The following is a 26,290-nucleotide window of genomic DNA, read 5'->3' on the forward strand; positions in this document are numbered from 1 at the left end:
TAATCATAGTTATGTGAAAAGCAGTCCCAATTATTACTTTAAGCACTCTGGGTGCCACCTGCATCTTTAGAAACAACACACAAGCAGGACACAAAAAACCTTCTCTGGTATACAAAAAAATACGTACAATCAAAATAAAATTAAAGAGATTTTAAAGTGCAAATATAGTGAAGGAGATAATAACCGATCTACAGTGTGTCTCAAATATATTGACCTACAAGTTAAAGGATAAGTGTTAGTGAATTAGAACTGTGTGAAACACAGATCTTTTACTTAACCTAATAAAAGATTTGAAGCAATAAAATGTAAGTTCCAAAAACGAATGATAAAAGCACAAGGTTTAAAGAAGGTAGAGTATCTAATATAAGCCTTTATACACTTTAAAGAGAAGGAATTTGACGTTCAGAGAAGTAAAAAATTTGGTTAAAATCACACAGGCCATGAAGCTAGTGAATAACACTTTAGAGGCCATGGATAACACCACACTGCCCCAGACTCTTTACCAGCAGGAAGAAAATTGGAAATCAGTAACAACCGTATTTACTAAGAGGAGTTTAATAGTTGCCTACCCATTATTATTGTGTATCTATGTGTATGTACATATATACAGAAGAGGGAGTAGTGTAAAGTAAGAGATATATATTATGGAGACATTGTTCCTTTTGTTCTCATTTTAAGTCCAAAATTTAAGCCCTCTTGTATAGTTTAGAGATGGAAAATAGTTGTACTTTTACATAAATTTTCAGTAAAACACTTCACATATTAAAAATAAATTTAACTTATTGGCACCATTATCACCAAGTCCAAAAAAAAATTATTTTCTGAAAGCATTTCTCCTTATTTTCCCAAGGAATATATCAAAGAGAGCTGCAACAACACCTCCTATCCCACACACATGCTCTTCTATGACATGACCTTACCACTCCCCAATCAAAAGGAAAAGTCTAATTTCCCTCCTCTTGAGTCTGGACCAGCCTTACGACAAGCCTGTATTCAAAGGAATATGGTAGAAGGACTGCATGTCTCCTGAGCCTATATCAGAAAAGGTCATGCAGCCTCTGTGTGGTTCTCTTGGAACTCTAGTCCTATGGGAAGCCAGCTGCCACATAAGAAGTCCAACCACCCTGAGATCACCATACTGGAGTGGCCACATGAAGGCATGTTGACTAACCAACCCAGCTGTACACCCTTCCAGCCATCTCCACCAAGGTGCAAGTGAAGCCGTCTTGAACCTGCTACGCAAGCTTTCCACCAGCTGAGTACTGCTTAGTCACCTCAGTCAGTGCTATGAGGAGCAGAAGAATCAGTTGATCCCTGCCTGAATTATTCCTGACTCACAGAATACATGTAATAATGATAAGATGATGGTTGTTTTAAGCCTGTAAGTTTCAGGACAGTTTGTTACAAAGCAATACTAGGAAAATATATCTGTGGACACTCATAAATTGAAGCTATTATAGGTTAGGTTTTTCTGTTTTAAAAAAAAAAAACCTCTTTATGAGATCTCCTATAAAACAACTAAAATTATTGGTAACTTACTTACTACTCTGCCTGAAGCCTTAACCAAAACAACTTATTTGGCAGAGGATATATGGGCGGGGGATTAGGGGTAGGGGTGCAACACATGCTGGCAGGTCAGTTCTAGAAGATGTCAGGCCCAGTATTCAAAAACAGAAGAGATGATTAAATCATCTGATCCAGACAGAAAACAAAGATAAGTATATGGATAATAAAACTGACCCTAGAAACACACATTTTAAAGACACTTAAGGAATAAACCAAACCTTAATAAACTTAAACCTTAAAAGGCAAGGAGAGACTTTTCTCCCTAAAAGGATAGGTGACCTTTCCCCTCTTCTGACATTAGTCAGTGCACCTTTAGGATCACTGAAAACATTTATATGCTCTAAATACTAAAGTAATTAAAATTAAAAGGTACTTGTTAAATAGAATGTTTTGGCAATAGCACACTGCTACATAATTTCTCTGTCCTTACTGTTCAAATTAGATTATTTGTGCTTTGGGGCATTCTGCAACATCTGGCAGAAGAATGACAGCACTGGGTGTAGACAAACTTAGAACATAACGAAACCTGGGAGAATAAAATATATCTTTGAAAGATAAGAATGTACACTGACAGATGACAGAGACTGTGCTCCCTCACACGCTCATCCAGCTTTGCCCTAGAAAAAGATAATGGCACACAAGCTTTAATACAACTTCCACAAGCAACATGGGTACATTTTATAAACAGATGTTCTGCCAAAGAGTAAAATGCTTCTACTTTCACCTTTTTATTATGCTTACATCTTCAAACCAACAACCTAAATGGACTGTAAAATAAGAGTAATTCGGTTCAAGAATTTCTTTATTCTCAAGAGCTCTACTTGGCAGTAGAGGACCATGAAACAAATTGTAAGCATATTTAAACACTAACAAAATTGAAACAGATGATCTATATTTCACCATGTTTCATGGTATTTTTCGGTATTTATGTAGTATGATTTGGTGAAGGATATATTAAATCAGAATTTAGTAGATTTAGGTTCATCACTGGCTAATGTAATGACTTTCGTCAACTCAATATATATACATTGGCATCATTTCTAAACTGCCTGTCAAGTTTATCTTGCTTTATAAAGAAACAGATGTACTTCAGAACACACTGATGGTTGGCACCAACTTTACCAAGTGATTTCATTATAATTTCCCAAATGGCAGCTGTTGGAGAGAGAATGACTACAGGCAGTATATGAGCAAGACTGGTTTAAACACTGGGAAAAGAGAAGAATACTACAAAGAAAGATTACATCTTTACTTTTTTTTTAACCTATTCCAATTTTTATAATACACAATGCAGCAAGAAAAAAGGGAAAGATCTGCAGGTAATACTTTGGGAGACCTTTTAGTCCAGCCACCTCATTTTACGATTGATAGATAGAACCATATCTCAGAGGGGTTAAATGATTTGTCCAATGACAGAGAGATGGCAGGTGGCAAAAATGTGGTAAGAGCCCGAGTTTACCATTTCCCAGTCCTTCTCTCCTTCTAACAATACAATACAGCCTCCTCAATGGGAAACAAGTTTCACAAATGTTTCTAACAAGGAAAGTCCATTAAAATATTGAGTGTTTCGGAAACAATAATTCATTTCTGTATTTTCTAATTTCATCAAGGTGAACTTTTGTAAGGAATATCCATCACAGCCAGAGTCTAGAAATGCCCTTTCCTGGTGGCCACAGATGACAGACACCTTTTGACAGTAAGTAAAATGGAATGCAGAATGCAAACCATTAAATAAATCCATGTTTTTGTATTACACACATCTTGCAGTCACAATGAACATCAAAAGACACCCCAGTTGTCTTGTTGGATATAAAGCAATCTTTGAGAAATGGACATCCAGCAATGCCTGCATTCTGATAGGGTAAGTGAAGCTCCTAGCTCCTTCATAGTTCTTTATCCTTTCCCAACTGTGAGTATAAGGCCCCTCTCATTTTGGACAGCAATGTATACAGGCCAAGCCTTCTATTTTAACAGGGCTTAAGTTTTAACAGAAAAGGAAGTTATAAATTAAGGTAGTGTTAGGGTTTCATGTTGTTCCCTTACCACTGTTTTCCTGAGGTTTAATCAATTAAAAAAATTTTTTTATTTTTTAAACATTCTCTTCATTCAATTGTGAAACTCAAAGGCTCTGCTTTGGTACAGAATCAACTTAAATATACTTTCAAAACAAATATTTAATAGTTTACAATTAAGACAGAAAATGTGTACTTAAATATATTTAATAATAAATTAGTCAATGGTTTCACATCCAGTAACCTCTCTTCTGACATAGCACATATCCCTGTGACCAGGGGTTGACTATGAACAAGGAGAGAAAGGAGAATTTCAAATCCCAACTCTCCCCAGCAGCAAATAACAACAAAATCAAAACTTAATTTTAAAAAGTAAAAATGCAGAATAAAAAGTGAGCTGTAACTCAATTCAAATGATAAAATGTATATAAGGTGTACAGCATAGGGTCCAGCTTATATGAAGAAAGGTCTAATAAATAGTCTCTCTCTCAATTTAACGCTGCTTTAAGCATACAAACACATTGCTATATAAACATTCTTTCCTACCTTCTTCCACTCCCAAAACCATTCCTAGGCACCCTTTTTAAAGTTAGTAGTGATTGTTTTGCAAAGCAATGTAGTACAAAATCTTGGCTTTGTAGCTACATTCTGATTATCATGCCCTGTTCTCTGAAAGCCTTTTTACTCCTAAATGGCACACAGTTTCAAGCATCCCCCGCTCACTGAGTGCTGCCGCTACTGATTTAACTTCCTTACTAGCTCACACCGTATATGCAGGTAGAGAATAGGGGCCAAATTCTTCTGGGGATCCCTAATGTAATAATCATCTTCCACCCATACAGAAGTCAGTTCAGTATTTTAAGCCCCTCAAGACAAAACACATATTGAAATTTACAAAAAATAAGTAATCAGAATACTCTATGATATTTTTGGCAAAAAAATCCTTAACCATCCTAAAAAAAGCTACAAAGAAGATAGTCTTTCAAATTCAAAAGTAATTATTTTAAACCAATTAACACTATAAGGTTAAGCATTAGACAAAGGTATTCTCACTACCTAAATAAGTCTATTCATATTTTATTAGAGTTCTTACCTATGGTAGTTCTTAAAATAATTGACACTTTGTTTTCTAATAGACTCTTGCAAAACTTCAGACTTGCTACCACAGAATTCTTCTCCAACTTGCATCAACCTAGTTGGACAGAATGATTTACGTAAATTTCAGCAACATGTTTATTATAGGGAAAAAAGAAGTACGGGTCATCTTTATTCAAAGGTAACAAATCATAAAAATTTGGATGTCTGAAGAAATTCTGAAGATCACATTCATTACAGTTTACAACATCCAAAGGGCAGAAACATTTAAACACACTCACACATAAACCTAGCAGAAATTAGACTATGAATGCTCAATTATCTTTACTTCCATTACGTTATACAACTCAGTGATTCATGACTTCATTGATTATCATGGTTCAATGAATCAAACTAAAGAATAAGACAAGATCTCAAACACTACCTGCTGATTATATCCAAAACAAAGATGAAGTCATCATATTTGAATATAGACAAATCAGTTCCAAGCAAGTAGGTTTTTACTTTTAGCTGAACATCCTATAAAAAAAAAACAATAAATAAATATTTCAAGTAAATCCAAAATATAGAAAATAAGTTCTCAGAACCATTTTTTGTATAGTTACACATTAAAATGAGACAGGAATAGATTCTTAACTTGATAAAAAAATATCTAGTTAGGCTAATAGTCAACATATTTAGGGTGATATCATAGAGACAATTCCATGAACATCAGATATAAAAATAGTATAGACTTGGGGCTTCCCTGGTGGCACAGTGGTTAAGAATCCGCCTGCCAATGCAGGGGACACGGGTTCGAGCCCTGGTCCGGGAAGATCCCACATGCCACGGAGCAACTAAACCCGTGCACCACAACTAGTGAGCCTGCGCTCTAGAGCCCGTGAGCCACAACTATTGAGCCCATGAGCCACAACTACTGAGCCCGCGTGCCACAACTACTGAAGCCCACACGCCTAGAGCCCGTGCTCCGCAACAAGAGAAGCCACCGCAGTGAGAAGCCCACGCACCGCAACGCAGAGTAGCCCCCGCTCACTGCAACTAGAGAAGGCCCACGCAGCAACAAAGACCCAATGCAACCAAAAATAAATTAATTAATTAAAAAAAAATAGTAGAGAACACAATCATCACTACTAATACACACACACATGCAAGATAAGAATTATATCCTCATACTAGATATACTGATAAAAATCATCATTATTTGGGCATGGTTCAGTAAGCTAGAAACCCCAAAATAATCAATTCAAAAATAATTAGAATAAGATGATTGTGTGAAGTGTTTAAGTACAGTATATAAAAATTAATAGTTTTCATGTATACCTGGCTGAAGTACCTAAAAATGGAGAGATTTCATTTAAAACAAATATTGAAAATACAATATACTTAGGAATAATTTTAATAAGAGCTATCAGACCTATAACAAAAAACTAACAATTCTAATGGGATACAAAAGAAATTTCCACAAATTGAGAGTTAAGGGACTGAATACGTGACTAAATACTGTAAATATGTCAATTTCTCCAAGTTAATGTAGAGATACAGTGAAATTCTAACCAAAATCACACACACAAAAAAACTTTTCTTCTGAACAATTATTCTAAAATTCACTAGAAATAATAAGTAGACAATAACCTCTTTTTTAAAAATAGCACTTTGAAAGGATGAAGTTATCAGGGATGATGGGGGACTTGTACCACCTATATTAAATATATATAAAACTACCAAAAAATGCTAGCAATATAGAGAAAAGTCAATGGAATAGGAAAAATAAATCAGAAACAGTGCTAATATACACATAAAAGCTTAATAAACAGCAGTAAAAACTACTGTTTTCTGATTATTTACTTTTGTCAAGCATTATACTAAGAACTTTACATATTATCTTTATTTTTAAAACTAAAATATGATAGAAAAACATTTAAAATAAAGGAATAGTCAAGGATTTATCAGGAAAATATGAACAAAATAAATACAGCAATGGTAATAATAAAGCAAACTAGAATTCACTGCAAAATGCCTAAGGAGAAAAGAGCTATTTTTTTAAATTAATAAAGAGAATTATGTACAATGAGGGTAAGTAAAGTGGTTATTAGCATTGCATCATCAATCAACATGGCATCTGAGTATAAAAACAAAAGCTGTTAGAAATAAAAGAAAAACCTGACAAAACTACAATCATTCTGGAAGATTAAAACTCCTCCCTCAGAACAGCACAGACCAAGAAAACCACAACCAAATAAGAATACAGATGAGAATAATACATATACATAATAAACTGCTTTAATTTACATAGAGAACCTAATTCCCAATACAAAGAAGAAATACATGTTTATTTTTCAAATGCCCCAGGAAGAACTTTAAAAGTGGGCGGTTTATTAGGCTGTAAAGAAAATCTCAAATTCACAAAAAGTAGAAATATTCCAACCCTAATTTTCTATAGTAAAAAGAAATAAATAATAAGCATTTTAAAACTGTCACTTCTCACGTATCAAATATTTAAAGACTAAAAAGAAAATCTTGAAAGACAACGACTTTCATATGGTTGGATATGTAAGCTCCATGAGGTCAAGGACCATGCTTTCACCACTGTGTTCTTAAACCCACAAACAGTGCGATACACATATTATGACTGATACAACCTTTTTCCCTTAAAGGTTCTGAGTCAAAATGCATGGAAAATTTGCGACAATATTCTAAAAACTGAAAAGTTTTTATAATAATTATCAAGGTGATTATGATTCTGAGTTTAGTTTTATGTCAGAAATATTTAACTATCTTCTTATGCTTCTCAATCATCTCTATAATAAATTTATAAGGTCAATAAACTGTCACATGCTCACTTGTGCTTTGGAATTTAGCATTTCAGATATTAGAAATATATTATGGTATGTATAGCATATATTATATAACATCCCCAGTGGGCTCTAAGGCAGTATCCCAAAATAAAACACATTTATATCCCTTCAACATATGAATGTTCACCTTAACGGGATAAACAAATACTACAAAAAGCCAAATGACAATACTGGTCAGATTGTGCTATCAAATGAATTCAATTCCTGCCAGGTTTTGTCTGCCAGATGTGTTCTCAAAAAACATTTATTTTTCAGAGTTTTTGCCTTTTTCAATTGCATTGAGCTTTGTGATTTCAATTGAACAAATACTAATGAGTTCCTAACGTACACAAAGTCCTGTGTAGAACTGGATGAGAACTGGGGTTGGAGGTGCAAAAGGGACTTGAAGTGGGTGGAGATGAAGATATTCTAAAACTTGAAACCTACAACACAATTATCTGTATTCAAAAGCATGATGACTTTCATTAAACTGGCCAAACACTTAAATGATAATAGCTTTACTAAATCTTACATTTAACAGATATTCCTATATCAAGAATGACATCAGGTTGCCAGACTGAATAGAAACTAGCTATATAAAATACCAGGCCAATAATCCAAAGTACTTTGAATTACCAGAAATTCTATCATAGATTCTACAATTTCAACAAAGTATAATTAGAGCCTGTTAGAAGACTAAATCAGAAACAACTCATATCTGACACTAGAGAATGAGATTTTCCTTTCTGTTATACATAACATTCAGAAAAAAGTCAGCCCCAACCCATAATTAATGGAAAACTAAAAATTAGTTTCATATGGTCGTATCAGAAAATACAAAAGGCAAAGCTCTTACCACTATCACATATTTAAATATTAAAGTATAAATTCAAATAGCATATCTCTAATAGAAAGTTATCAAAAGTTAGAAGAGCACTAAATTATAACTGCTAAGTGATTCTTGAGGAAATTTATGTTTTCAGTATATATTTTCCTAAACAATTTTTTCAAAAGAAATCCTATAAAAGATTTTCAAACTAAACATCAACTTCATTAGAAAAATCAAAAATACATTTTAAAAGACCATAATATGGTCAAAGTGTCTATATAGTCTTCTAAATATTGAAGCAGTCCAAAAAGAACAAAGTTATCACCAAAGAAATTACACTTATCTAGGAAGTGAAAATTTTTAACAAATTAACAAATTTAGTTGTCTGATAACAACTGAGCTACTAAACTGCAAAAGAAAAGCCAAGGAATACACATTCAGTCAATAAATACATAAGATTCACTCAAGGCACAAAAATCACTGACTTAGAATTCTTCATTCTGTTCTAGACTCCAACCCAACTATGTCATCTATTATATAGTTATCCTTTTCCTAAAATTAATAGAAAAGGGAAAAAAACACACACAAAATAAACAGTATCTCAATAAGAAAACAACTTCTTCAGGAAAGCACAAATCTGTTAGGTCACTAAAAGCAAAATGTAATCAAGGAATATTTCCAATGGATATTTTCAAATTAAAACTTTTTCTACTGCCACTTATAGTCAAATATAATTGACAACTAAATTACAGAACTCAAATGGTAGACTTATTCTAAAGAAAAACTAACACATGATTAGATCTGCGGGGAAAACAAACAAATACAGAAAACTTAAATACTGAATTTCTAAAACAACTTTGACATGAAGGTTTCTATTGCTTTTGTAAAAAAAATAGTTTAAAAAAACCAAACCTGCCATATTCGTGTAAGTCCATGTTCTAATTTCTTTTTTATGTAGCCACGATCAAAATTTGTTTCTTCAGTACCCATCATATTACTCCCTTCTGAAATAAAAGATGGTATATGTTTTAAAATTTGCTTCACATTTTTGTTTTCAAAAAAATAATAAATTTGGATTCTCATATATTATAAGCATGTGTAAAATATAGAAAATATTCTCAATATTTATACAACCAAAACAATGTCAAAAAATAGGAATTAGGATTAAACTCATTTGATAAGATAGACAAATTCAGACTCTGAAATGTTAAGTACTTTACACCTAAGACCACTCAGCTTATATGTGATTATAGCTGGGATTCCAACTTGGGTAGTGCAACCCCAGAAACCAGATTCTTAATGACCCATATACTGCCTACTGCCAGGGCATTACAGGACCAACTAACCCAATTTTCAATTAATATGCATGTTAACAAGAGTACAGAGTGCAAAACTGCTCATGCAGTGAGGCAATGATGCATACATTTTATATTTTTCATGATCCAGAATACTTTTATCCATTCTAGGTAAATAATCTAACAATGTCCAGTTCAACAGGTAAGATCAATGACCTGCCTCAAAATAATTCTCCCCCTAAAAGCAACTGAAAATACACATACACATTATATTTTAAAAATTATGCCTTTGTGCAAGTAAACTGTGCAGAACAACGGAGGATATGATCTCATCTTAGGCTAGCAGGGTATCCACTGGTAAGCAGCAAAAGGCCCTTTCATAGGCCAGGCCCCAGATACATGCCTAATGTACCCATGACTACTCCTACAGCTTAAGCCATATCATCTGTATGGTCTGGCTATTAGGAACGCAGCAGCTCAGAGCAGTGCACCTGAGCTACAGCTTTAGTTTATTTAGAATGGTGAAGTGTTCGGACACCAGTAGTATCACTAGAGAACTACAACGGATGAACTCTAGAGGCCCTTTCAGCTGTATGAAGTTCTGTGAAGAATAACTTTTAAATTACTGATTCCTACAATTTTAGTCCTTAATGTGACTACGAAAGGAAGAATTTCTGGTGAACAAATAACTTTTTACAGTCCTAGATATTGTCAGCTGACTATTAGACTGATCAGAGTCCTCAACATTCTTAAATTATACAGATTAGGGTGAAGGAATTTTAGCAAAGAGGACTAAGTATAGAAGGTTCAAATAGAGTTTTAAGTTTGAATCTATACCCCAATGAAAATGCATACAGTACATAATACCTGTATACTATTAGCCTGAAGCAAAAAGCGAGCTTCACCATAATAAGTATATATTGTCTTCTATACTCTTATATCTAAAGTATGTATTAATTTTGTTCCAAACTTTTCCTTTGGTTTCTCCTTAAATAATGTACTAGAAAAAGGAAAAGAGGTGCTGAGATATCTAAACAGGTGCCATATCTAGAAAAAAATAAAGGTTGCCAAAACAAGAAAAACTTTGTGGGGAAAAAATCCCTTAAGCCCAGGAATTCCCTAAGTAAAATGAAATTAAAAAAAAAAAAAGGCCTATAGACATTTCATTATTATTATAATCATCTCTCTTGATCCATTTCCTTTGATGACATTAACAACAACCAGTGTAAGCACTTTTTACACTTTCTCTAAACCTTATAGCAATCCTACAGGTAGATGTGTTACTACACTATGAAGTTTTTTGTTTGTTTTGTTTTCTTAACCTATCATTTTAAGGAGCAAACTGAGGCCTGGAGATGATAAAGTGACCTATTCACATTCTCGCCTTTGGTAAATGGCAGTCAAACTTTGAAGCGAGGTATCTCTGACTGCAAAGCCCATACTCCCAGAGGTAGTAGAGGAGTTGGGTAAAAATAGTCTGGCCTAGAATCCTGGCTCAATGCCCACCCCTGTTTTCTGCTTTCTCCTTTTTCTCTCTTCCTTTAAACCTTCCTCCCTCAACAATATTTCTAAAAGAATGAAAATCCTTCCACAGAATTTATCTTTCTTATTTTTTGCTATCTATATTTATGAGCTTCTTATGAGTCAAGATAAATATTAAATGTATGTCTTCTATACTACCAAAATCCTATGTTTAATCAAACTAAGATTTGAGCATTCCTCCACCCACCCAATCACAGAAACCAAACACTTCAGAAATTAGAAGTTACTAAAACAACTTGATTGACTAGCTATATTAAACTGTATGTAATACAAAAAAACAAGTACAGTATAATTTATTTTGCCCATACTAATACTGGTAGACTCATTTATTACTTTTAAAAGTATTTTGAATACTTAATCTTAGCTATTGTTCAAGGATAATCACTTAAGATATATAATTACATGAAGTAATTTAAACATGCCTAATTAATATAATTTCTCAAAGATTTGCTCTTTATGACTATACCATAGACATTTAAAGTTGTATTTTGCTTGCAAAGATGGTATTTAAAAACATCATTTTTTATGAAATTTTTATGTCCTATCTATTTTCAGGAAGAAAAGTATCAGTATAATTATTAATTCTTAGAATCTAGTTTTATTAGTACAACTTGAAAATTCACAAAAAAGACTTAATATTGAACATTAGCATTAATTTTATAGTAAATTTGGACAGAGCAATGTCCTACCTAGTTTGCAACTCATTTTTTTTTAAAGCTCTTTCTTAATAACTTAGTCCTAAGGTCATCACCACATATGGAAACTTGTAATACCTATCACATAAGAAGTCCTTCGGCCCAGTTAATCCCCAAAGGTAATGGAGTTTTTATAGCAGCTGAATCACTTTCTCTGGTGAACATTTAACCTATGGTCATCATGGTCCCCAAAATTCTAAAAGTATAGCTGTCCCTTTTCTTTCTCCTTATTCCAGAAATACGGCATATTTATAGTTCAGTTTTTAAAATCAAATCAAAATAACTTCCTACCAGAAGCAGAAGTAGTATCCTCACTGTCATGCTTTTCATGCCATTCCATAGTTCTGTAATAGCTGAGCATAACCTCCCACAGTGCTTTGCACAGGTCAGCAAGGCATGGAATATAGCTGTCTGGTGTAACATGCTGAAGAAAATGACAAGAGCCAACTTTCAAATTATCATGTTTACTTTAACACAAAGTTAATCAAAATAAAATGTTACGGTGTCAATCAAATGCATTGAAGGATTAGATAAGAAAATTTCTTCCACTGATATATCTAAAAAGAAAGTTCAATGGCAAGAAAATTTTGTTCAAGTAATTCCTATTTCAACATGGCTTTTTAGTATTCATTAGGAGTATCAGTCCATATACTATGAATCCACATACTACTGAATGGCAAGTGCTCTCATAACCAGGAGTGCAAACTTCCCCAAATATATTTTTTCAAAGCCATGTTCTTAGCATGAAATGCAGCTTTACACTCACCCTTGGACCCAAGTTACAACTTGCAAAAAGGTGGTCATAATTTACAAGTCAATCATTTTATTTATGTAAATTAAGTAAGCACCTTTGACAATCTGTGAATTCTGTAAATCACATGGATATAGATATTTCACGTTTGACAACAGCATTTTAAAATGTTTTATATAACATGGCTATGAAACAATATGTGGTCCCAAATCTTCTCCCTAAAGGAAATGCATGGATTTTTCCCCCTCTATCCTTTGTAAAAACTATCAGTTTCTCATTCTGCCCTTCTGTTCTGCAGGTAGAATAATGCCTCGATTCTATTTTGCAGGCTTTCTGTCTGTCACAGTGGAGCATCTGCTCCATCATTTGAGATTTCGTAGCATTTCTTCAATTTGTAATCAATCCACCACAACTGATCATGCTGATAAAACAGTGAAAGGCTAATAAGACTATGATGCAAGCCCTCCAAAATAAATAGCTAGTAGAAATAAGCTATATAGAAAGTATAGCTGTGGTGTTATTGATGCTCAGGAAATCCCAGTTGGTAGTCGTCCTCTCTCTATCAAAACGTATTTTTTCTCTCCATAATGATTTCCCTCTCCTCTAAATTCCCCAGTTACTAAAACATTCATTCATCAAGCAATTAATAAAAATACTAATTTGTATGACTCAGCAAGTACACTTTTGTGTAGGCACGTCAAATCTCTGAAACTCAACTAAGAAGTAGTAAAATAAAGGAGCTGTTAACCACTGGAGTCAGGCTGCCCAAGTGGGGCTTATGCCAAGAACAGTACAATGGTTCAATCTTATAGGATCTATTAACAATCTGTCACATTAATAGGTCTAAGAAGAAAAACAAATGATTGTCCCCAAAGATGCTGAAAACCCTTTGACAAAATTCAACAGCCATTCCTAATAATAACTCATGAGAAAATAAAAACGGATAAACATTTCCCTAAGATGAGGAAACTTTAGTGCATATCCACTGTGGTCAGGAAGAAGACAAAAATGTCCACTATCTCCACTACTTTTTCTTTTTCTTTCTTTTCTTTTTTTTTTTTTTTTTGCAGTACGCGGGCCTCTCACCGCTGTGGCCTCTCCCGTTGTGGAGCACAGGCTCCGGACACGCAGGCTCAGCGGCCATGGCTCACGGGCCCAGCCGCTCCACGGCATGTGGGATCTTCCCAGACCGGGGCACAAACCCGCGTCCCCTGCATCGGCAGGCAGACCCTCAACCACTGTGCCACCAGGGAAGCCCTCCACTACTTTTTAACAATGTTCTTGAGGTACTAGCCAATGCAATTAGGTTAGAGAAAATGATAAGAAGCAAAAGAATAGGAAAAGAAGAAATAAAGCTACTTCTATCTGTAAATGACATAATATACCTAGAATATAATTCCTAGAGAATGAATGATAAAACTCAAACAGTAAAAGAATTCAGCAAAGTAGCAGGTTATAAAATTAACATATAAAAATAACAGGATTCATATACACAAATAATAACTATTTCGAAGATACAATGAATGAGAAATCTCCACTTATAATAACAACAAAAAAGATAAAAATTTTAGGAATAAACTGAACAAAAAGTGATCCAAAATTCTATGAAGAAAACTGAAAGACATAAAGGTAGACCTGAACAAATAGAAAGACATCCCTCACTCTTGGTTAGGATGTCTCAACATCAGAGATGTCAGTTCTCCCTAAGTTAATTTATGAATTTACTGAGATACCAATAAAAACAAGTCCAGAAATAGATCTGGCCTCATATAAAAATATGGTATATGATAAAGATAGCATCTCATATCACTTAAGTGAAGACAGTCTTTTTCATTAATAGTGTTGGGACAACTGGATAGTCAGTTGGAAAAAGACTAAGTTAGATCTACTCCTCACACCATCCACAAGAAAAAACTCCAAATGGATAAGACAGCTGAACCTAAAAAATAAAATTATACTAGCACCAAAAGAAAACATGAGTTAATTCTTCACTCACCTTGATATAGGTAAAGGCTTTCTAATTATGACTCAAAATTCAGTAGTAATAAAAGTAAAATTTGATAAATTTTACTACATAAAAATTTTATAAATTTTGTATAACAACAAAAAAACAACAGTAAACAAATCAAATGATAAATTTGAAAAAAGTATTCACAATACATGTCACAATAAAAAAAATCTCACATTTATAATGAACTCTTAAAAATTTGGGGGAAAAGACCAAAAATCCTATAGAAAAATGGGAAGAAGATATAAAACACACTTAACAGAGATATAAAGATGGCCCTTAAATATTTGAAAACATATCCAACTTCACTCATAATAGGGCAAATGTAAATTAAAACTACAGTAAGAAACAAATTCTCACATATCAGATCAGTGAAAATTTTAAAGCTGACCATTAACAAAGATTCTCCCCTTGACCAAACTCTAGCCAGCTCCCTGAGCCCTCTCCTTCATTAGTCCTCAATCCTGACCTACAAAGAGTTGAACAAGACACTAATGTAGTTTCTAGCAGCTCACAGCCACAACCCTAGGATGACCCTAGCACCCCTTAAAGTGCTTGCCTGAGAAAGTCAAGGCTGCCAAAAGAATATATTGTTTGTTCCAGCTAAAACCTGAAGATAGGGCCCTTGTCTCCCAGTCTCTGAGGGAGAAGGTGGGAGCCTAACCCAGATGGGTTTCACATGGACCAAGCCCCCTTGTTTTTTGTAATTTTTCACTTCCTTGCTTCTTCTGAGCCCCTGCTCATCCCCCTTCCTAGTCCCTCTTTCTCCCTTTACAATGCCCAGTGACCCCTGTACAAATGGAAGATGAGTTCAGTTCACAATGGATTCTTTTCCCCATTACAACAGTATATTACTGATTGAAATCTGTCCATACTACTTTAATTAGTGTCCAGTTTTGTTTATCTTTGATACCATATATACTCTGTTGGCAAGGCTGTGAACAAAAAAACAGGAACTCTCATCCACTGCTGGTGGGAATGCGAAACGATACAATCCTCTGGAAATGAATCTGACATTATCTAACAAAACCACACTGTCTAACAAAACTACATATGTATTTTCCCTTTGACCCAGCAATCTCACTTCTAGGAATTTATCCTGAAGGTGTACTTCAAACAATGTGAAAATACATACACACAAGGTTATTCGTTGAAGGATTATCTGTAACTGCAAAATACTGGAATCTATCTACATGTCCAAACACAGGAGATCAGGTGGATAAACTATCTTCACACACACAAAAGAGCACTTTGCACCTGTGAAAAATAATGATAAGCAGACATATACATTTAAAAAAAATTTTTAATAAAAAATTTTCCCTTTCATATGATACATATACATGTGAGAAAGGGAAAAAAATTTTATATACATATATATGTCATAAGAAATAGAAAAAAATTTAATGATATATCTGCCTATCATCAAAAAAATAAACACAGTGAATATAAAGAAGAAAACACTGAAGTCAGTTACCTGTAAGAGGTGACGTGGGGAATAAAAATGGAAGGAACACAGGAGTGAGTGAAACTTCTGAGTATACCGAATTGGCTACGGGTACCTATTTACAGAAAAATTAGAATGGCTATCCAGATTTACACATGGCTTGCAGAGATCAACACAAATATTTCTGCATATTTATGCCATAATTTGGGGTAACTTTTTATGTCGACTTTCCCTGTTTACTATTATAATTACTACCTTTACAATGAACCAGTCTTGCTTTTTTCCTTGGTTTATTTTTACCACATCATTACAACTGACATAGCTCTCATGCCACACACATGTAATGAAAACCGATAATGATGCACAAGGTCAGGAAAAAGCTAAAAGCAGAAGACAAAGAAAAGCAAAAACAAAAACATTCTGGGCTGCAACTCAAAAATCATTCACCGGAATAAAGGTACTCTTCTACAAACTTTCATAAACTCAACTTTGCATAAATTTGTGTTTATATTATGCAAATAAATTTAATCTAATTATATCCCAACATATATTTCTGACAGATAAAAGGAAGGCAGTGTTAGTCTTATTTTTCCCAAAGAAAAATTATAACTATACAAATAATTGTGCAATAGCCCACCAATTAACTTTTATAATACTTGCCACAGTTTAACAAACCAGAAAATTGAAACTTGGAACTACTACCTTCTATTCTCCACCCAACCACTGTCTAGCTACATTATTTGCCTATTTATTCAAGGAAAAGGAGGTTCTTTACTGTGTTACTTCTTGACTATTTGCTAAACTTTAATGGGTTTGGATGAGATTATACACCCAGAAATGTTTATATGAAATTTTTTTCAGAAAACGTTGAAATTATTTACTGAAATTATACCAAGCTTTTTCTCCCCAAACTTACTCAAGTGTAAATAATTCACAAATCTAGCTAGGCCAATGCCCATGTCTAAAAGTCTCCCAAACTTATCTTCAAAAATGTTCATATGTACAAACATAAGGCTATGATGTACTGAGCAAGATGATTCTTACCTAAATTTATATTCTAAAATAGAAACAAATGTATAGATTCATTATACTAAATACACAGAAAGTAAATAGTTCAAGGAAAAAGGCAAGGTGGGATAGATTATAAATATTTTTCTTAATAGATTTAAGCCAAAATGTGTTCATCTCTGTACTTGAAGACTACGCTGACAATAGAGTCATTTCGTTTTAAAGTTGGACTCCAGAAACCACTTTCCCCCAATACTGTGCAATCAACTAGTGTCAGTTCTCAAAGCAACAAATGCTTCTGATGCTTTTAACACCTTATCACTAAAATCATTCATAACTAGTGCTCTCTCATTAATTTATAAAAATCACCTCCAAATTTCAAATAGAGAATCTTATTACACAGACATGTGTGAACCATAACTATAACAACACAGATTCAAAGAAACCAACAAAAAAGCAAATAATTGTATAAGTAGTCAAAAAATAAAAGGCAGGCCAAGAAGAGAATCTGAGTTTCTGAATTACAACTTCCACTGAGACATCAATTCTTCTTCACACCAGCAGAGCATAACAGAAAGAGAACTAGACAAGAAATTGGAAGCCCTGCATCCCAGCCAGCACCAATTCTACAACTTACCAGTCACAGGCCCTTAGATAGTAAACCACTCTGGATATCTTGGGTTCACCTTTCATGAAAGTGTTAAAGATTCCTGGATCTGCTACCTCTTCATTGGTTTAATCCATTCACTTATTACTAGGTACCTAACACTGCAACTCAGTTCGAGTCTCAATAAATGGGTGATTCATTTAGTATAAAACCAGGAATACCAAAGCAGAGGAGTGCAATATTGCAATTCCAGTTCAATGTTCTTATCACGTATCAATGATGGCAACGAAAGCCTTGAATTAAGCAATTTAGAAAATATTCACACAGTGAGACACCCCAAAGAACTAAATAGCATGTCTTAAAAATTTTTAAAGAATATATGGGAAATAGAAATTTACTTATCAAACATTTCTCTGTGTTCCAGAGCTATTTTCCACTTCCATTCTAAAGCTAGTAGTACCAATTTATTCAGGAAAGGTTGAGAGGTGAGAAGAAAAGAGGAAAAAGGTGTAGTATTTCAGAACTATCTCAAAAATCATGCAGAAAAGGAGGAATATTTGGGGGCTTTTTGTTTTTTTTTTTGTAACTCACAGCCTCCATACAGATAACATACATGTCTAGTAACCAGTGATCACAGGTAACAAATATCCTGGGGGGCAAGATTTAGAGAAGATTCACAAATCCAGATGCTACAATGCAAAAAGCTCAACATAGCATTACAACTAAGCTTCACTATTCAAACATCAAAATTCACTCCTTAATCAAATCTTGATTAACACTTTCACAGAATCCACAGATCTGATTTCCAATCTCATCACTATCAGTTAAGAGTAAAACTTTGTACCTCCCATCTCTACTATTAACCATCCCAACCAACCTACCTGGTCAAAATTAAAATCATGAAATTAGCTTATTAAAACCAGCAACATCTCAGCCTTAATTATAAATAATAAATTTAATAAGAATCTAGAGGCCATTTTCACAGAACAATATAAATCCAGAAATAAATATATGCAGCCTTTTCAAATCTGAAGCACACAATGAAAAAAATGTCACCTTTTGAAAGTTGCTTAGGTGCAAAGTGGTAAATATGGAAAAAAGAGGTCACTAAATTTAGCCTTTTAGTTCACATTAATTTATTTTTATACCCATCAGAAATCTCTATTACCAATTACCTCCAAAAATTTCAGGAAGATGATTTTTTAATATTAAAACATCAAAATAAAAATTCTTAGGAGTATCCTTAAAGTATTATTATGCTCGTTTCACTTTGATTTATCACTCTAATCACATCCTGACAAACATAAAGGGAGCAGATGTTTTGGCATCCTCACAGAGATTTAAAACTCCTAGTGCTGCCATCCCCACCCCCATCCAAACACACACACACACACACACACACTCACTCACTCACTCATAGATGGATTTCAAAAAAAATCACAAAGGCTTATCAGCATCTTTAGATGAATGCCATTAGCACAGTGAGCTCACATCACCAGAAGCTGCTGGAAAGGACTACTGTTTAGCTGGGAGGTTTCTGGAAATATGCTGCAGGTCAAAACAGCACTAGGCCCAGGGAGCTAAAAATATCTCTGGGAAGGCTGAACTCTGGGCCTAAATAAGTGGCTGGGCCAAGCAATTACAAGATCTCTCCAACCTCTAATTACTTCTGTAAGGACCAAGCTGTACAAAATATGAATAGCTTAGGTACTTTCTAATCATTGGAAATCAGAGTGGTGCTCAGTATAGTGGACTGGATGGCACATATTTGGGCTTGGGTCCCAACTTTGTGACTTACTTGATCATGACTCCAGCATTTTACTTCATATATCTAATGCCAAGGGATAAAGCAAATAACCTAGAGTCTCTCTGAAGCTTTAAAAACTAAGACTCTCCATAGGTAAAATATGCATATGCTGTAGCAAAACTTTCCTTATACTAAACTAGATAGATTCATTCATGATTTAAAAACATGAAGTCCGAGCCACAGCAATCAGAGAAGAAAAAGAAATAAAAGGAAACCAAATCGGAAAACAAGAAGTAAAACTGTCAGTTTGCAGATGACATGATACTATACATAAAAAAAATCCTAAAGATGCCACCAGAAAACTACTGGTGCTGATCAATGAATTTGGTAAAGCTGCAGGATACAAAATTAATGCATGAAATCTCTTGCATTCTTACACACTAACAACGAAAGATCAGAAAGAGAAATTAAGGAAACAATTCCATTTATCAGTGCAACAAAAAGAGTAAAATACCTAGGAATAAACCTACCTAAGGAGGCAAAAGATTTGTATGCAGAAAACTGTAAGATAAGGATGAAAGAAATCAAAGATGACACAAAGATGGACAGATAAACCATGTTCTTGGACTGGAAGAATCAATATTGTGAAAATGACTAAAACACCCAAAGCAAGCTACAGATTCAATGCAATCCCTACCAAATTACCAACGGCACTTTTCACATTTTTATGGAAACAAAAAAGACCCTGAATAGCCAAAGCAATCTTGAGAAAGAAAAACAGAACTGGAGGAATCAGGCTCCCTAACTCCAGACTAAATTACAAAGCTACAGTAATCAAGAGAGTATGTATGGTATTGGCACAAAAACAGAAATATAGATCAATGAAACAGGATAGAAAGCCCAGAGATAAACCCATGCACCTACAGTCAACTAACCTAAGACAAAGGAGGCAAGGATATACAATGGAGGAAAGACAGCCTCTTCAATAAGTGGTGGTGGGAAAACTGGACAGCTACATGTAAAAGAATGAAATCAGAACACTTCCTAACACCATACACAAAAATAATCTCAAAATGGATTAGAGACCTAAATGTAAGGCCAGACACTATAAAACTCTTAGAGGAAAACATAGGCAGAACACTCTATGTCATAAATCACAGCAAGATCCTTTTTGACCCACCTCCTAGGGAAATGGAATTAAAAACAAAACAAATGGGACCTAATGAAACTTCAAAGCTTTTGCACAGCAAAGGAAACCATAAACAAGACAAAAAAACAACCCTCAAAATGGGAGAAAATATTTGCAAATGAAGCAACAAAGGATTAATCTCCAAAATATATAAACAGCTCATGCAGCTCAATATTAAAAAAACAAACAACCCAATCCAAAAATGGGCATAAGACCTAAATAGACATTCCTCCAAAGAAGACCAACAGATGGCCAAGAAGCACATGAAAAGCTGCTCAACATCACTAATTATTAGAGAAATGCAAATCAAAACTACAATGAGGTATCACCTCATACCAGTCCAAATGGCCATCATCAAAAAATTTGCAAAGAGCAAATGCTGGAGAGGGTGTGGAGAAAAGGGAACCCTCTTGCACTGTTGGTGGGAATGTAAATTGATACAGCCACTGTGGAGAACAGTATGGAGCCTCTTTAAAAAACTAAAAATAGAACTACCATATGACCCAGCAATCCCACTCCTGGGCATATACCCAGAGAAAACTGTAATTCCAAAAGCTACATGCATCTCATGTTCACTGCAGCACTATTTACAATAGCCAGGAAATGGAAGCAACCTAAATGTCCAACAACAGAGGAATGGATAAAGAAGATGTGGTACGTATATACATTGGACTATTACTCAGCCATAAAAAGGAACAAAATTGTGCCATTTGCAGAGACATGGACAGACCTAGAGTCTGTCATACAGAGTGAAGTCAGTCAGAAAGAGAAAAACAAATATTGTATATTAACACATTTATGTGGAATCTAGAAAAATGGTACAGATGAACCTGTTTGCAAAGCAGCAATGGAGACACAGACATAGAGAACAAATGTATGGACACCAAGGGGGGATATGGGGAGTGGGATGAACTGGGAGATTGGGACTGACATATATACACTACTATGTATAAAATAGGTAACTAATGAAAACAGACTGTATAGCACAGGGAACTCTACTCAGTGCTCTGTGGTGATCTTAATGGGAAGGAAATCCAAAAAAGAGGGGATATATGTATCCATATAGCTGATTCACTCTGCTGTACAGCAGAAAGTAACACAACATTGTAAAAAACAAAACAAAACAAAAAACACAACAACACAAATGTCTTGGTGAAAAAAATCATTCTCATCTCCCAGGCATTTTATCATTAATACTAAATATGTATTTACACATGAAGACATATGTAATATGTATGGTATGAATGATGCCAACTTGGAACTAAGTAACTAGCACCCTCTAAATTGTGAAGTACACAGAAGGGGGCTCCTTTATTACCATCCTCAGTTTTGTCTAATTGCTGCTAAATGGCCTTAATCAAATGGAAAGCCTAATACTATAAAACAAGCAAAGCTTGTGTTATCAGAATATATAATTTATCTTTCAAAGTTTCAAGTAATAAAATGCTGTGAACCCCTATGCTAAGATTATCACCAAAAATGGGCAGTACTTAAATGTAAAAAGACAAATTAAGAATATGGTTTCTTGGCAGGTTCTGAGAATGGCTTTTACCAGTAAATTACTTTGTTTCTGCTGGCAGCTGTGTACCACATCTTAAAAATAGGTTGGCTCTTTAACATTTACCCCCATCCTCCACACACACACAGACACAGACACACACACACACACACAATCACCCAGCAGTCTAAATTACATTGATAGTTTTAAGGGTTCATAGACTTGGGCATCACACCTAAGCCAGTTTCAAGTGACTAGAAAACCCCTTCACTTCCAGCCAAGAGAGGGAAAGCTGGTTACTCAGATAACATCAGCCCAAAGCATGTTCTCCATAGGCACTCATTAGTTCCAGGGTATGGTAGAAACCACCAAATCATCATACTTGGTTTAATCCAGTTAAACCAAGCCAGACAACCTACTGTTCCTTTCACTTGCCCTATGCTCTTCTTTCATGCCATTGCTCAGGATATTTCCTCTGTATCCCTGTACTCAGCCACATACATCGTGCTTCTTGAAATCCAAAACCAACTCAAAACTTGCAGGCTCCTCTTTTGCCTCCTTAAACCCTTAAAGAACTGTGTTGATCCCATTGACACTACTGTATATGTTGTTTGAACTTTTCTTATTCTACCTCTGATCATAATTAATGTGACCTTACTAGGTTACAAACTCTTTATAACCATATTTACCCTTGCTGAGCTGAACCCATTACTTGACTGATTAACAAAAGCTGGGTAATGACAAGGGAAACTGGTTTATACTAAGTCAGAGCACTAAGAAAGTGTAATCTTGCATCTTCTACCAGCATCCATGAAACAGTAACAGTCTAGCTTGTTAATCTGCAAGTACAATGAAATTTCAGACCCTTCACAGTTCTTGACAATCCAAAAAGTAAATGGCAGGGAAAAAGGAAGAGACAGATAAACTTTCCTTATCTTTTGATCATTAAGTTTTGAATATTTAAAATTACCAAAACTTATTTTTTATTTTACCTTAAATATTTAGAAACCAATATATAACTCTTATATTTAAAAAAACCAATATGTAACTCATATAAAAAAATTAGCTGGGTGCTATTATATAAGTGGTAAGAAAAAATGTGACATCTGAATTCTTAGGGTATTTTAAAACTGATCTGATAAAGCAATCAAGTAAATAGCATTATTCCTCCAACTGAAAAGGTTTCTCTAGTAAGAAAGGAAAGGTCCACTCACTTATCCAACCAAATCAACCAAATTAACCTCATCAATCAATGAAATGTCCCTGTTTAATTTCCTTCACATCCTAAATATGCTTGAGTGACAAGCTACATAAATTAGTATTGATATGCTACCTTCTGGTATCTGACAATTAAGCTATTAAATATAAAATAATCAGCATTCATGTGCACAGGGAAAAGGATAAAAGCAGACACTACTGATGAGGAGTGTAATTTGAAACACACTTTCTAGAGGGCAATTTTGGAAATATAAACCAAAGCCTTTGGCAATGCAATTTTATTTTTCATCATTTATCCTAAAGAAATAATTAATGATGTGTGCAAAGACTTAGCTTTAAAAATATTCACTACAGTGTTATTTATATTATTTCCAACTTTTGTCATTATGAACATCAAAGAATAAGAAACTGGTTAATTAATCAACAGGATCACTTACAATGAAGTACTGTCAAGCCACTAAAAGGTATGTGCATAGCATATTTACTGAAATGAAAAACTGTTTATAACGTAGCAAGTGGAAAAAAGTTCTAAATATGTATGTACAGCATAATCCTACTTTAAAAAGCTATTTGCTTATATACACATTAAAAGAACCAGCTCTGCATAAAGAAATATTATTTTTTATTTTCTTCTTTTGCTTATCTGTATTTTCCTACAATGTTTTAGGTGTATAATTTAAAATACATGTATTTTAAGAGTAACCATATTAAATAATGATTGCTGAATTTGAGCGACTACTTATATAATCAGTATTCTAACTCCATAAATACTGTGAGTGATATAAAAACACATAAAGAGACTAGTTGAAGAAGTCAGAAAACAGAAAAAGGATAAGGAGGCAGTTAATTCTACAGAAAACCCAAAACAAGACGGTTACTACAAATGAATATTAAATTTAGCACTGAAATTCCTGGCAGCTTATCATTATAGAGAGTCTGTATACTCCCATACTATTTGATAAGAGAAAATATATTAATTCTTCACAACAGAAAGTGCCCTGAGAATTTAAGAACAGAAATAGCTTTTTGTCTCAAAAGAGGAAATTTCTCTAGGCTCTTATATGAACATCAAAATAAACTATACCTTCAACAGAGATCTTACTAAAAATATTTATTGACCCTCAAACTGCCACTGAATTACAATTTAATATCAAGAAGTATTATTTATAAGAATCAAAAATTTTAAAACTAGAAGAATGGAACATTTGATGAGCCTTTAGTTGGTCTTTCTATGATGTATGCATGTAAAAAACCTGTAAAAGTACATGGCATGGAGAAAGCGCTCAATGTTGGTTTTCTTTCCCTCTCACTTAATCAAATCTGAAAATTAAGCCAACACCACACAAGTTAGAGACAAAGAGGTCAATCCAGTATACTAAAGAAACATTTACTAAACACATCCAATGTGCCAAAAGGAGAAAATACCTATTGAAATTATTTCAGAAAGCTTTTTCTAAAAGAAACATTACATTTTCCCCCAAAGTATTATTACATTATCAAGTTCATTTCAAAAACAGAACTCAAAACTCATTAAAAGCATTTCGAAATGAACAGTTGAAAAATGGTTGAGAACACTGCAGCCAGCTTAGCCAGCTCTATTATCATAAAATTAATCAACAGTATCCTAATTAACATCTTGAAATAAGCTCCCAAGGGAAACCCATCAGCCTGCCAAAAAAAAAAAAATGTTAAAAAACAACATTTTTTTTAAAACTGATGCATACTTCATAAACTTTCAAAACACCTACAAAATGTTTCTCTACAAGGTCACTAAATAAAGAGCTTCCACTTGGTGTCTTTATATCTCTCCACAAACTGGTGTGAACATGTAGGGTACATCAATGTATTGATAAACGCAATCACAAAAAGGCTTTTTAATCAGATAAAATAACCACTATGCCCCTTTACATTGGCCCTTGCCAGAAATGAGATTTAATTCTCATTTGAAACTTTTGCTTCTAAGGAGTAGTCCTTTATCTGTGCTTCAAGATAATGTACATATTTTTTTAAAGAGCCTAAATTACTGATCTAAAGACTCTTTAAGTCAATACATTCAAGAAAAAACAGGAAACTAGACAAAGATAAGCTATCAACGTGCCTTTAATTAAATCACTTAGAAATTACAGTTTAGTAAAGAAAGTACATTCAGTTACAAAATGAATTCAAAGAGTTCAAAGTCAATTAAACTTTTAAACTTAGAGCAGTGGTGACAGAACACAAATGGCAGACACTTCGTAATGGGACAGTATGCTGCTGGCCTTAAGAACGCTGAAGTTCTCTGTTTACCAGAGAAAATAAAAAACGGAACACTGATTTTGCCCCAGGTTTCTTTGTAAAGGAATGTCCAAAAAGAAGAAAAAAAAAAAGAGTTCAATTTCATTCTAGCCCATTTAGTAACAGACTGACATCTGTGAGTGGTTTAAAACAATACTGAAGGGTTTCCCTGGTGGCGCAGTGGTTAAGAATCCGCCTGCCAGTGCAGGGGACATGGGTTCAAGCCCTGGTCCGGGAAGACCCCACATGCCACGGAGCAACTAAGCCCATGTGCCGCAACTACTGAGCCTACGCTCCAGAGCCCGTGAGCCACAACTACTGAGCCCGTGTGCCACAACTACTGAAGCCCGCATGCCTAGATCCCGTGCTCCGCAACAAGAGAAGCTACCACAATGTCAAGCCCGCACACCGCAATAAAGAGTAGCCCCCGCTCGCTGCAACTAGGGTAAGCCTGCGCGCAGCAATGAAGACCCAACACAGCCAAAAATAAATTTATATTTAAAAAAATTTATAAAATAATACTGTGAATAAGAACAAGCAGATGATTATCTCTTTTCATTTCCAATCTCTTTCCATTTAAAGGAAACAAAATGTTCCCCTGTTTACAGAAACACTATCCCTCTATCAACTCTGATCAGTGTACTATTTTATTTATTTCAATTTTTTTTTTTAGCTTCT

The 26,290-nt window shown here is 34.3% G+C and overlaps 1 protein-coding gene across 1 annotated transcript in view; it reads right to left on the reverse strand.

The window, feature by feature from the left end:
* Positions 1-26,290, reverse strand: part of VPS50 (VPS50 subunit of EARP/GARPII complex) — a 129,838-nt gene that overhangs the window by 56,495 nt on the left and 47,053 nt on the right. Inside the window, exons 13-16 of the mRNA XM_081244658.1 lie at positions 12,160-12,292; positions 9,249-9,340; positions 5,098-5,192; positions 4,672-4,770 (exon numbers count right to left, since the gene is read on the reverse strand). Coding sequence (XP_081100784.1) covers positions 4,672-4,770; positions 5,098-5,192; positions 9,249-9,340; positions 12,160-12,292 — 419 coding nt within the window. The remainder of the gene's footprint in view (positions 1-4,671; positions 4,771-5,097; positions 5,193-9,248; positions 9,341-12,159; positions 12,293-26,290) is intronic.

Source organism: Mesoplodon bidens (assembly GCF_964165515.1).
Source record: "Mesoplodon bidens genome assembly, chromosome: 9".
NCBI lineage: Eukaryota > Metazoa > Chordata > Mammalia > Artiodactyla > Ziphiidae > Mesoplodon > Mesoplodon bidens.